The 13,857-nt window shown below is 38.1% G+C and overlaps 2 protein-coding genes across 2 annotated transcripts in view; one reads left to right on the top strand and one right to left on the bottom strand.

Annotated features, from left to right (window-relative positions):
• lsm14b (LSM family member 14B) overlaps positions 1-3,654 on the bottom strand; it is a 53,239-nt gene extending 49,585 nt beyond the window's left edge. Inside the window, exon 1 of the mRNA XM_078555032.1 lies at positions 2,930-3,654. Coding sequence (XP_078411158.1) covers positions 2,930-2,942 — 13 coding nt within the window. The 5' untranslated portion in view covers positions 2,943-3,654. The remainder of the gene's footprint in view (positions 1-2,929) is intronic.
• A 126-nt stretch (positions 3,655-3,780) lies between these two features.
• Positions 3,781-13,857, top strand: part of taf4a (TAF4A RNA polymerase II, TATA box binding protein (TBP)-associated factor) — a 78,807-nt gene continuing 68,730 nt past the window's right edge. Inside the window, exon 1 of the mRNA XM_078555029.1 lies at positions 3,781-5,228. Coding sequence (XP_078411155.1) covers positions 3,800-5,228 — 1,429 coding nt within the window. The 5' untranslated portion in view covers positions 3,781-3,799. The remainder of the gene's footprint in view (positions 5,229-13,857) is intronic.

Genomic DNA, 13,857 nt, shown 5'->3' with positions numbered 1-13,857 from the left:
GCAATGTTTTAAGTTTGTCATTTATAATTTAATAAAGTTTAATTTCATGGTCAAAAAGGACCAAACACTAGACTAAAAGCATTGAAAGTTGTGAAGTGATTTCATGTGTTAAAGTGGTACAAAGTACACTGTTCCGCAGGGGCGGGGGGGGGGGGGGGGGGGGAAAGAGAGAGAAAGAGAGAAGAGGAGAGACAGGGCAGTTATTCCAACAACTGAATAAAGTTTACTGCACTCGTCAAAGGCCTCAGCCTTCTCTATTCAAGAGCAAGCTAGTAAAGGTTATTTAACAAGGTTGTAAAGATTACATGCATAATACAAATTGCCCTCTGACCCAATTTGGGTAATTAAGGATCAGTTGTATATAAATCAATTGCAGAACTCTTCAACTAATTATCTATGGTAGAGAGTTATGGGTTTGCAAGTAGCCCAACCCCTGGATACATTATCTGATTAATGTTAAATTAGGATCATTTCCTGAATGCTTTTGCAATGATTCAAAGTGACTGCTTATAAAAGCAAAACAAAGACACAAGTAACAACCCTTAAATTTAAAAAGGATAAGAAACTTTAGAATTGGAATAGGAGGATTACTACAAAGTATTTCAATATTCAATATCATGTGGAGAGTCTCAAGGTTTCAAAAGACAACTGGTTGCAATCTAATTTCCAGAAGAGGGAATATCTAGTGCACAAGAGAATCTTAATCCTCAAAGTGTGCAGGGTCAGGTCATGGGTCATGAATTTTGACTAATCAAAACAAAGTACCTTATGTAACCATAAAGCACCAACTTAACAAATTGGTTATTTCATCCAGTACTGTACAACAAATTTTGGGCTACATGTTAATCTTAAACTGAATTTTTTCTTGGGTCAGGTTAAGGCTGGAATTGTTAATTATAAAGCAAAAAATCTCAATACCTCAAATGCAACTTTGAATCTCAAGTAATTATCAGGTTTAATTTTTTAGCCTTTAGCTCATCTTCATGAACTAGGTGAGAACTTTTCAGAAAAAATAGGGGAGTAGGGTATTCAGTAGGTCTCTTTCATCATTTAAACAATGGATTATCTACCTCCAGTTCTCACTATCCCCATTTCCCTTAATTTTTGGAAATTAAAAGAATCAAGTCATTGACATTAATATACTCAAGCTGGAACATCCACAGCCACCTGGGGTAGGGGATGCCAAAGATTGACAAATTTGAAGACATTTGCTCAGTCCTAAAAGGCTGATCTTAGGGGACTACAGCTTCTAGACTCCAAATTAGGAGCTATCCTGTCAAGCCATTTAAAAAATGTTTATTTCAATGAGATCACTTCTCATTCTAAAATTCTAGGGAATTATAGGCCTGTCTACTCAAATCTCCCCTCATAGGCCAATCACATCAATTTTGGAATAACTTTAATCTTCATTGTACTTCTATGCTACCCACCCCCCAGCTATGGGAAGGGGGACCAAAATAGCACACAGGCAGTGATCTCAAAGCCCTATATAATTGCAACAAAAATCCTTGCAATAAAGGCCAACATACCATTTGCTTGCTGTACCTGCATGCTAATTGAGATTCATGTAGAGACACCCAGATTCCTCTACATACTAAAATTCTGTTTCCCACCATTGCTTTTTATTTTTCCTACAAGTGGAAAATTTCACATTATATTCTACCTACTACTACATTCTTGCCACTCATTTAGCCCATCTAATCCTTTGCATCCTCCTCAGCTTACTTTCCTATCTAACATGGTCAACATGAAATTGGATACAAAAACAAAAATAGCTGGAAAAACTCAGGTCTGACAGCATCTACTGAGAGGAACAGAGTTAACGTTTCGAGTCCAAATGACTCTTCATCAGAACTCTTCCATCTGAAGCGTCATTCGGACTCGAAACGTTAACTGTGTTCCTCTCCACAGATGCTGTCAGACCTGCTGAGTTTCTCCAGCTATTTTTGTTTTTGTTTCAGATTTCCAGCATCTGCATTATTTTACTTTTATCTTAGTATGAAATTGGATACATTACTCATCATCCCCTAACTGAAGTCATTGATATAGATTTCGAGACAGAAGTTAGTGGCACAGACATTGGAGCCAGAAGCTCCACGTTTAGTCCCATTCCAGGGACTGATAGCCACGGAAGGTGCTTTCAAATGCAGTCAAACAGGTTGATCATCAACCTGCAAATCATTCCAATACACCTATGGCAGGTGACGAGAAGAGTCTCCTGGTTAGCTCCCACATTAAAAGACTCAACATGCAGATTCTTGCCTTGGGCTGTATTCCATGCTAAGCACACTAATTGTGATTGACTTAGTAGATAAGGCCCAAGCACTGATCCTAGTAGTACTCAACTAGTTAAAGCCAAAATAACCAATCTTCAATTCATGCTAATGACCCCAGTATCAATTTTTTTAATCATCTAATTCCAAAGCAAAACTACTGCTGACACCAGAAATCTTAAATGTTATAGAAATACTCATGTGGCAGCATCTCTGGAGAGATGAACAGAGTTAGTTTCAGGTGCAGCCTTTCATCCTTGAATTCCAGCATTTTTTGTGCAAATACCTCCTAGGCAACACTTCATCTAATGTTTGAGAAAACTCAAATACACATCCTCCACTCTATCCTCTCACCTTACTATTTACATCCTCAAAAACTCTTCAAAAATCCCTACAGGTCTACTTCCCACAAAACTTAATTCTGAATTATCTGTAACTTTCGAGACTCTAATCACAATGCAACTGAAGTTGAGTGGATAGTTTTCACTCGATAGCTGGAAGATTAGGTTTCCAGAGTAAACACTCACCCATTTACGTAGATGTACATTTGTGCAATACTGCAGCACTCCATAGTATTTCTAAACCTCAGGACGCTTTTAGACTTACTAGACGTTCACTATTTATTACAAACATTAGTAAGAAATAAAATAGCTTACCTTTCAAGCCCATGGCGTCTAGATTCTTCACAAACGCATGCAGCAGCTCTGCTTTTAGTTAAGCTGCTTACTTTTTCAGCAAAATATTAAGTTTACAAGTACTTATGCTTACATATGAGGAAGAATGTTCTAGTATTTACACAAAACCCATATGGAACATGGGAAAGAAAAATGCGCAACAGTAGTGGTTCTTGCAGGCTACTTTGAATATTATGCTCCAGTAAGGACTTAAAATACCTAATCTCAAACTACACCCTGAAATAAAGCAAGCTACACAACACCCCAATTGCTGTCTCACGAAGTGAACAGAAAGCTACACTAGTTTATTTGAAAAAAAAAGCACTCGGTTATGGTACCAACTAGCCCCCACTCCAGCTGTACACATACACATCCTCGTAGTTATGAAATTAAAGTAGGTTTAACATGTCCGCTGAGATAAAGCCGTGAGGATGTGAGACAAGTTGCTGTTTCCACACACACCACCAGGTGTGGCGCCCTTTAGCATCTGAAGCCAGGGAGCCATCTTGCACACAATAATGTACAAAGATAAATTCGGAAAATCCACAGAAAACGGTCGCTTTTGACGCGATTCTCGTCGAAAGCGTCGAGACGGTCGGAGAAGTCAGGCTCTCAGGCAGAATCAGGTGGAATTAAAGCGTTTGCCTTCGTGTTGTTCCTCCCCAGCGCCTCTCCAGCCCGCTCAGCACAGTCATTCCACAGCCCAATAACGCGCTCCTTCATTCGCCGGCGCTTTAAACCTGGAGCCGACCAATGGTAGAGGGCGGCTGCCGACCCACTTCTGACGTCACCCCCAACAACACGACTCGGTGCGCGTGCGCGGTCCGAGTCAAACAAGAGTTCTGCCTTAAGATGGCGGCGGGGGCTTCAGATCTGTTGGACGATGTGTTCTTCTCAGACGTGGATGAGAAAGTGGTGAGCGACTTAGTCGGCTCCCTGGAGTCCCAGTTGGCGGCTACGGGCCATAACGCGGCGGAACAGGGCGGAATAAGGGCGCAGGTGGTGAATAATCACGTGGAAAACACACCCGGGATGGTGAGCAATAATGTTGAGCTGCAAACAGCAGAGAACAAAATGGGACTGGCAGGAGCTGAGGTTTCCACCGCAGCCAAAATCAAAGTGGAAGAGAGCTCCGAAGGAAAAAACGCACAGATTAATTCGCAGAATGCATTCGGCAGCGGGGTTTTGCCCTGCACGACGGCGGGGAGTGGGGTACAGCAAAGTGTTGTTATCAATAATGCAAGGTCCCAGGCTCCAGGAGTAGAACAGGAGCAGAGTACAGCGGCGGCGGCAGCAGCAGTGACAGGATCATCAGAAACAGCTTCAGGCGGCATCGGTCAAGGGAAATCGGTGGTAATAAGTGCAATGGCAACCCCAGTGTCCAACCATGTGAAAACTGTCACCTCTAACATACAAACTCTTAATGGGAATAATGGAATGGCGATAAACTCTCACAATGCAGGAAATGCCACCACTTTCACTTGTTCAGCAGCTGCAACTACCTTGCCAGCTGTTACGGTGGTCAATAATGGACCTGGATCTGTTGTTAAAAACACAATTAATACAGGGTTGCCAGCATCGTCTTTGCCAGCCTCTAGTTCTGCCTACACTGTTATTCAGACGTCTTTTGTCAGTACGCAGAATGTTCCTTCAACTGTTGTTTCTACACAGGCAGCAGGACCCACAGTGACATTGGTGAGACCACCACCTCACAGTGGCCCAGCTCTGTCAGTTGCATCCACACCGAATGGTAGTAGTACTATATTGAACTCAACAGTTAGTGTAACTAACTTGCCAGCTTCTGGTGGCACCGGGGCTCCCCATCAGACTTCACTTCTGACTTTAAACAGTCAGCCTTCTAGTTTGTCAAGTAATGTTTCTTTGTCTGCTGGTGGACAGGTTATCAAATCCGATTTACAGCCCAAAACAATTATACAGACACCACAACAGACTCTCAGTGCAGGAATATTGACATCAACAACTGGTAGTGCGGTGACTAGTGTAAACAATCAATCAAATACAAGTACTATGGTAATAGGTCAGACGATACAAAGTGGGCTTCAGAATGTGGCATCCAATCCTGGCGGAATTTCCACTCAATCAGTTGGTACACCAGCAGGAATGGGCAAAGGAACCATTAACACAGTTGCCCAAACTCTGGCAAGGACAGCAGCAGTGAACACTGGCCCAAGGACAACTATAACACCGCAAGTTATAGCTCCCCGTCTCCCTCAACCCCCACAGCATCAGCCAAACATTCAAAATATTCAGATTCCCCCAGGTGAGAACCAGATCATATTGTTCAGTGGCATGTACTTTCTTGTATTGTTGAAGACTTTTGTGGAACATTGCTTATTTTCTTTTACAGCTCAGTGCTAGAAATGTAATTTATGTTTAAACCAAAGTGGGAAAACCTAATGTGCAATGGATTGTCAATAATCGGGGTGTAGATTATACAGAAACATTGGCAATAAAAAAGTTTAGTTTATACTTTCCAAATGTTTTTGTAATAGAACCTGATGACTTAAATTAACAGTTCTGATTTGCAAATTCTGAAAGGCTAATGGCGCATAGAAGCCATTTAGTATAAAACAACTAAACTTGTGTATACAAGTTTATATAATCATTTTGTAGTTATAATATTGCTCATTTCCAAGTGATCTGAGTGAAATCACTAGCAGATCCAGTCCTTTCATTTTAAACCATTGATTGTGACGGGTTGAACAGCATGCCTGTAGTGGAAACTTGCATTCTACCTCATACTGTCTTGTAGCTATGTCGGTGGATTTCTGTTATCTGACTGAGTAATCTGTTAGAACTTTGGTAAAGTTAGAATTTCTTAGAAGGCAGGAGAGTTTTTCAAACCTTCTAACTATTGTAACTTTAACATAATCTAGTTTATAAATATTCATCAGCATCTTTCTTGGACCTCAGAAATTAAACAAAACCGTAAAAAGCTATTTTTCAAAAATCTATTCAAAGTAATAAATACCACTAACTGAGGGAGAACTTATCAGCTGATTTGTTGCTTGTTAATATAATTTTTTTGTGGTGAAATCAGTTGAGTACAACATTAATTGGAGCCAATAAGTATTCACGAAATTCTGCTTCTGTCGTATTCTTTCTTCTCTCTCCCAAACCAAATTTACCAGACAAGTATTCATCTAAGCATAATATTATTTTGTATTTTAACGTTTTATTCAGAAATCAAAGAAAACCTATCAACATTGCACAAAGTAAAGGATCAAGCATATAATAAATGATACATGTGTGAAATTTTGTACTTTTTTTTCAAAAAAAATTTTTAACAAATGATCAAGATTTGAAATTACAAACTTTCTTTTTTTAACCAACCATGAACAAGAAGGTGATAATGCATTACTGCTTAAGATCTAACATTGTGAAATTATGATTAATGTCTACAAAATCATAGCTTGTAATTGCTGCATTTGCTACTGCATTGTCTAACTGCAATCAATGTCAAGTTATTCGCACATGATTGTTATCATTCTGGTTTCAATAAAGTGGAATGAACAGAGAGCAGGAGAATTAGATTGATAGTTTAAACTTTGCTTTTCCAAAGTTTGGGTTGCTTTTGTAGTATTTTGAACCACTATGGTGAAGTTTAGTTTGCTACAGGAAATTTGTTGGGAACAATTTGGAATTATGAATTGAGTTGCACGAGAACCACATTAACGTACTGTTAGAGGTGTTGCCTTATAGGGAAAGGAAAGCCTAGGTGAGAACTTTTTTCAAAGTACTCCAGGAGTTTGTGGAAGAAAATAATTAAGCCAAAGTTTGTTTTGACTATTTTCAACAACAGCAACTTGTACTTACATAACACTTTTAACATATATAACTATATAACATCCCAAGGCACTTCACAGGAGCATTATAAAGAAAATTTGACACCAAGCCACCTAAAAAGACATCAGGGCAGATGACCAGAAGCTTGGTCAAAGAGGTAAGTTTTAAGAAACATCTTAAAGGAGAATAGAGGGGCAGGGTGTTTTAGGGAGGGAATTCCAGAACTTAAGGCCTTAGCGGGTGAAAGCACTGTCACCAATGATGGAGCGATTAAAATGGGGATGCTCAAGAGACGAGAACTAGCGGAGCACAAATACCTCAGAGGGACTGGAGATTACGGATATAGGCAGGGGTGAGACCATGGAGTGATTGAAAACAAAGATGAGAATTTTGGAATTGAGGTGCTACTTAACCAGGGGCCACTGTAGGTTGGGAAGCATAGGAGTAATGTGTGAACGGGACTTGGTGCGAATTAGGACACAAAATAATTTCTTAAAAATATAAAATTTTATTCTAACATGGAAACCCTTTGGTCAAATTTTCCTCCTTGCTAAACCATTCTGGTGTCATCACCAGTGGCGAATGACCCTGTGCAGCTTAGAAAAAAGTGGAGGCCAGAACTTCAAGCTGGCCATTTTCGTTAAAATGGGGGTAGTCACTTAATCTAAAAGTATTCCTAGAATTTCTTCCCCTTTTAAGTGCAGTCAAGCATACACTAGAAGCCCAGTGAGATCACTGAATAGGTACTTTGACTTAATTCACTGCCAATTCTGCTTTTGCATAAATGGAAAAGGAAAGCAAAATCTAAATAATGAGAAGAGAGGCATTTAACAACCAATGTGCCTGTCATACTATCTCTTTAAGCATTGGCATATTAATGAATATGATGGAGACATTGTTTAAAATTAGACCAGAAATATTAGAATTCTAATCAAAGAAAATCCAACAGTGATAGGGAAAATCTATAGAATAAATGAAAGCATGACACTTAACTGCAAAACGTTAGTCTAGAATGCATAAAATCCAACACTTTTATTTGCAGCATTATTGTATTTAGAGATTTTTTTTGGATTGCATTCTATGAAGGTGTGTCCAGACAATATTTCACAACATTTAAGCTGAACCTTTTGAAACTGAAGAAAGTATTCAGTTTTTGAAGGATTGCTAACAGTCTCCTAATACACAATATGATTATTATGATTTTATAAATGTAAATGCGCAAGCTTTTTTTAAATGAATGTAATTTTTTAAAAAATGTAAATAAAAAGCATTTTGTGTTAATATTAAACATGCTGTCAAATAAACAAACAATGCACACACTACTCCTAGATTCACAACTACATCCTTTCAATGTTTGGTGCAGATCAGGTTAATAAGAAAAGTCTCTCAATCACTCCAACTTTAAGACATTTTTATTTAGGAAATAGATGAAGTTACGAAAATGAGAAAGATATATTTGAGCATATTCCATGCATGAAAGCTGTTTATTTACTAACAGTTCTATTCAGTACCGTTACACGATTGCTAATTTGCTGTTGCAACGTATATCTTTGTGTTGCTTTATGGCCTAACTTGAGGTAAACTAATTGAGAAGTTAAGGAATTTGCTAGGAATCTGACAGTAATTTAAAATGAAAAATTAGTGAGAAAACTTATAATGTTATAGTTGAGGTCAGAACTTAATAGTAGAATAATAACATGTCAAAACGTTATGGCTGGCTTAGGGTAAATGGACTCAAAGTGAATTGAAAGTGTGTGTGCTCCTCAATAATTCTTAATCGGTTAACTTTCTGTGTGGTGTCCTCAGCACTTCTGAATGTGGGGGAAAAAGAGAGGGAATCTGGTTCTGCATCTGGTTGCTGGTCCTGATCGCTTTCTCGTGACTAGTTGAGGTGTGCATTTGTACATGTGTTAGGGTGGCAGGATCAAACTCAGCTGTGACACTCCTGTGGGTCAATTAAGTATTAGCATTCACTGTGAAACTCACATATTAAGAATTTTGGCCAAAAATAAAAATAGCTGGAAAAACTCAGCAGGTCTGACAGCGTCTGCGGAGAGGAATATAGTTAATGTTTCAAGTCCGTATAACTCTTCATCAGAACTGAGGAAAAATAGAAATGAGGTGAAATATAAGCTGGTTGAGGGGGGTGGGACAGGTAGAGCTGGATAGAGGGCCAGTGATAGGTGGAGGCAAAGAAGAGATTGCCAAAGATGTCATAGACAAAAGGACAAAGGGGTGTTGACGGTGGTGATATTAGCTAAAAATTGGCCTGCTGCAATGTTCCAGTGAAGCTCAACGCAAACTGGAGGATCAGCACCTCATCTTCCGACAAGGCACTTTACAGCCTTCCGGACTTCATATTGAGTTCAACAACTTCAGATCATGAACTCTCTCCTCCATCCCCACCCCCTTTCCGATCCCCCTTTTTCTAATTATTTATATTTTTTAAATATATTTTTCTTTTCCCACCTATTTCCATTATTTTTAAATGTATTCCCGTCCATTGTTTCATCTCCACCTTTTATCCTATTTCGATCCCTTCCCCCCGCTCCACCCCCACTAGGGCTACCTGTCACTTGCTCGTCCTGCTTTCTACCTTTACTGTCACCATTAGCACATTTCTTAGCTAATATCACCACTGTCAACACCCCTTTGTCCTTTTGTCTATGACATCTTTGGCAATATCTTCTTTGCCTCCACCTATCACTGGCCCTCTATCCAGCTCTACCTGTCCCACCCCCCCTCAACCAGCTTATATTTCACCTCGTTTCTATTTTTCCTCAGTTCTGATGAAGAGTCATACGGACTCAAAACGTTAACTGTATTCCTCTCTGCAGATGCTGTCAGACCTGCTGAGTTTTTCCAGCTATTTTTATTTTTGTTTCAGATTTCCAGCATCCGCAGTATTTTGCTTTTATCTAAGCATTTTGGCCACTTGGGCAAGATGTTGGAATGTGACCAGCAGCAATGGACCTGTCCCATGTAAGCAATCAACACCATTTGGGAGGTGAATGAAGAAAGTTGACAAGCAAATGAAATATGCATTTAGTTTCAGAATGATACAGGTCAGTTAGAGACCATGGGAGGAAAACAGGGATAAAATTATTCTCCGTTCTCTTATTGTCCCAGTTGAAGTGAGATACTTGAACCAGACAAGAGTGTCTCCCAGTTTTCAAATTCTGCTACTCCTGAAATTAGGATGAAAACATCATATCAAATCTCATGTACAGGAGAGTATTCAACTTTTCCACATTGAGTCAGTTGACAGGCACTCTATAAATTCCAGTATTCATGCTTATCACTTTGGCTATTCATGGAATAAACAATAAGTTTAAATTAAGCCATGTTAAATCATGATAAATCCAATTGTGTAGCTGAGTCTCACAATCTTGCACAACCATTTTTGTGAAAATCCCTGAAATCTTTTGTGTTTGGATGTGCACCCATTTTTTTAATGCTAAATTTCACTACAGATGTCATTATCTTTTGTACAAGTTAGATCCTGCATTTGCCTACAAAATAACGCAGGTAACTCAAAAGTAATATAATGCTGGAAAAACTCAGCAGGTCAGGCAGCACCTATGGAGAGAAAGCTAAGTTAGCATTTTCCATTGATGACCTTTTATCAGAAAAGTAAGTAACTGCTTGGGACTTCCCAAGATGAGAAAGGTGCTTGTATAAAGGAAAGTTCCCTTTTTTGAGTAAATAAACAACTTGTAGTAGTTAATATTTAATTTTTTTAGGGTAAGGATTTTGTTCAATAATTTAACTGAAATTTAGTTTTGTCACTGATCTGTTTGCACAACTGTGACCACAATGTGGGATAACATGAACAGAAAATTCCCTATATTTTAACCATTAATTTAATGAAAATCAAAATAGCAGTCATTGTAGGATACAATTCGCATGTAAAGAAAAAAACTTGCATGTGTATAGCACTTTTCACGACTACTGACAATCTCAATAGTGCTTTACAGCTAGTGAAGTTCTTGTGAAGCGTATTCAATGGTTTAATGTAGGAATGCAGCAGCTAATTTGCGCACAGCACACTCCCACAACCAGCAAAGTGACAATGACCAGATAATCTGTTTTTGTGATGTTGATTGAGGGATAGATATTGGCCAGGACAATGGGGATAATTACCCTGCTCATTTTCAAAGTAGCACCATGGGATCTTTTACATCCACTTGAACAGGCAGGTGGGGTCTTGGTTTAATGTCTCATCTAAAAGACGGCATCTCTGACAGTGCAGCTGCACTGGAGTACATAATTTTAGAGGAATAAAATAATATAGAATCTATAATTGTGTGTAAAATTGAACTTGCAAAGTTCTTTTAAAATATAAATAAATGTAACACTGCCAGCTCTGGATATCTCAAAAAGTCTTAATTTGAAAGTTATCTTGACTTCTCAGAAAATCAATATTCTAAGTGTTCATGACCAGGGTCCAACAGTAACTTTGGCAATGGAGTAAGTAGCTTCCAAATTTCACTTGCCATAACAAAATTATTAAGTAACTTGATATCACGGTAGTACATTTGGCAATATATTTCCAAGTCAGGATGGTGAGTGGCCTGGAAGCTCCCCTCCAAGCTACTCACCAACCTGACTTGGAAATATATCGGCGTTCCTTCACTGTCACTGGGTCAAAATCCTGGAACTCCCTCCCTAACAGCACTGTAGGTGTAGGTGTACCTACACTACATGGACTGCAGTGGTTCAAGGCGGCAGCTCACCACCATCTTTTCAAGGGCAATTAGGGAAGGGCAATAAATGTGGGCCTAGCCAATGATGCCCACATCCCATGAATGAGTTTTTAAAAAAACAAAATGTGCAACATTTACATAATTTATCAGTCAATACCATTCCACAACTGTAACATTTAGAATAAGCATTTTAAAGATGAACAACAATAGTAAAGTCAATTTTAGAAAAGTAACACTTATACCATCAAAAGCCACTTGCTTGCCAAATAAGTTAAATTGCTTGGAAGCAGTGGACAATTCCTCTGGAACTTGGACCTTATTACTGAATTGCAGAATGCTATTAATCTAATTACTGGTGCAGAACGTAAACCTAAGTATTTAAGTGAAAGCAACCAGTTCTGATCTTAAAATGTCATCTATCTCCTTATAATTTTTCCTCCAGACTCTATGATCAAAATTATCACCCTGCGAACAAAACTAATTTTCCAATATTTTGGTAATACCTGCTGCTAGCTCAAAGTATTGATTCATTGGAGATTTTTTAAAAAACACACGGAACACAAGCCACATTAAAAGATATATATGGTAGTGTTATGACGATTGATGAACAAAATTTTTCTTGTTTATATGGAGGTGAAGTTTTTTTTTGAAGCCTGAATGAGCTGTAGCGAGAGACGGTGGAAGGAACCCTAAAATGCACAAAAGGTGCAATGAGAATATGAAAAATTGACAAAACAGGGCTAATGAATACACAGTCAAGAAAATGCACTCATGTCAATTTGTAGTTTCGGAAGTAATTAGATGAAAGTAAAATTTGTTTGTGTTTTCCCTTCCATGTGAGAAATTTCTTTTTTGTTTGATAAAGAAACCTAAATAAACTAAAGTTAAAATTGTACACTGACTACTATCTAACATGGTCATTGGCCAGAAATTTAGTAAGGGGTCTGGTGTTATGTCAGGATTATTGAAATTTTGGTAGAGACAGTAGAGACTGCGTTTTATCGCCTTCTAGGTTTTCTGTCTCTGCAATGATGTATCTTATTGATGTTCGTATTGTGGCAGAATTAATTTATTTAAATACACAAGTACATAAAACATTGGCACTTTTCCAACACGTATACACTCTAAGCAAAAGAGTTATTTAACTTTGACAGCTTTTATATTGCGTCAAAACCAAATGCATGTTTTACTTACCTGGTTACTACATCTAGACTACGATAATCTTTAAAAACCAGACAGGCTTAGCAGTTGGTACTGTTTATTTTTAAGTGCTCCAGCACTACTAGAAATCTGATGTTATATTTTTATTTCCCACTTAGTATTTTTAACCTGTGCAAGGAGTGACACATTTTTTTCTCTGCCTCTTGAGTCTCCCATCATATTGTGCAGGGGAGTAACTTGCTCCTAGGGTTTCAGTGGTACTTCTTTGAAGCTGGCCATTAGGTTGTGCACAAATGAGATGGGGTACTATTCCTCTCCTTCCTATAGGGGAAACATTTAGCACCTCCTGTATGTTTCCCACTTTGTGAATGTCTGATTTTTAAGAGAAATATGTGCTCCAAAGTGTGGCATTAAGTTATTTTGAACAATTAAATGCCTTTCCTTTTATCTTTGAAAAGATTTATAGCATTAAATTCCCCAAAAAAAGCATACATTTTTCAGATATCAAACCTAAGTATGCAGTGCGTGAATCTTAATATTTGCTGTTGTTATGTTATGGAAATGTTTCATCTATATAAGTGACACATAACTGAAACAGCTTTTGGAAAAAAAAAACTGCATTTGTTCCTCAAAGTGTCTGAGATTGGCGGGGTCCTGTGAAATTTGTCAATAAATTTTAGCATTTTACATTCACAGGATTTTGTGGAACACCAGTTTCTATATAATAAAGACAGTCTTGCCAATTGTTACACCGACAACTGACAAAACAGAATTTGTGACAATTATAAATGTGCAGATCAACACATGAATATTCTAGAGTAACTTTGGTAAATGACTACTGGAGGTGATGGGGGCCGGGAGAGAAGAAAGGAACTCACATAGATTACTGAATGTGCAAGTATGTACACATTTTTATTGTGGCCAAGTTTCTACATCAACCTTTATGAATTAGATCCATCTCTCTTATGCTGAAAGGCTTGACACTTTGAGTCATTCATTGCCATTAAAATAATTTGGATGTGAATGCTTAAAAATAAATAATTTATTAATTTAAATGTTAATAGTACACTGAAACTTGTGCCCATTTGTATAGTACCTGATAAGCATGAACCATCTTCAGAACCTCTTCTAACAGGTATTAAAAACAAAATAACAGTACTTAATTCATGTAGCATTTCTCATGGATCTAGTTCCTATCATAGGCCTATCATAGATCTCGTTTTTTTTTACATCAAA

The sequence above is a fragment of the Cetorhinus maximus genome, chromosome 13, assembly GCF_964194155.1.
Source record: "Cetorhinus maximus chromosome 13, sCetMax3.hap1.1, whole genome shotgun sequence".
Taxonomy (NCBI): Eukaryota; Metazoa; Chordata; class Chondrichthyes; order Lamniformes; family Cetorhinidae; genus Cetorhinus; species Cetorhinus maximus.
The sequence above is the reverse complement of the archived record's forward strand: the minus strand, read 5'-3'. Positions and strand labels throughout refer to the sequence as shown.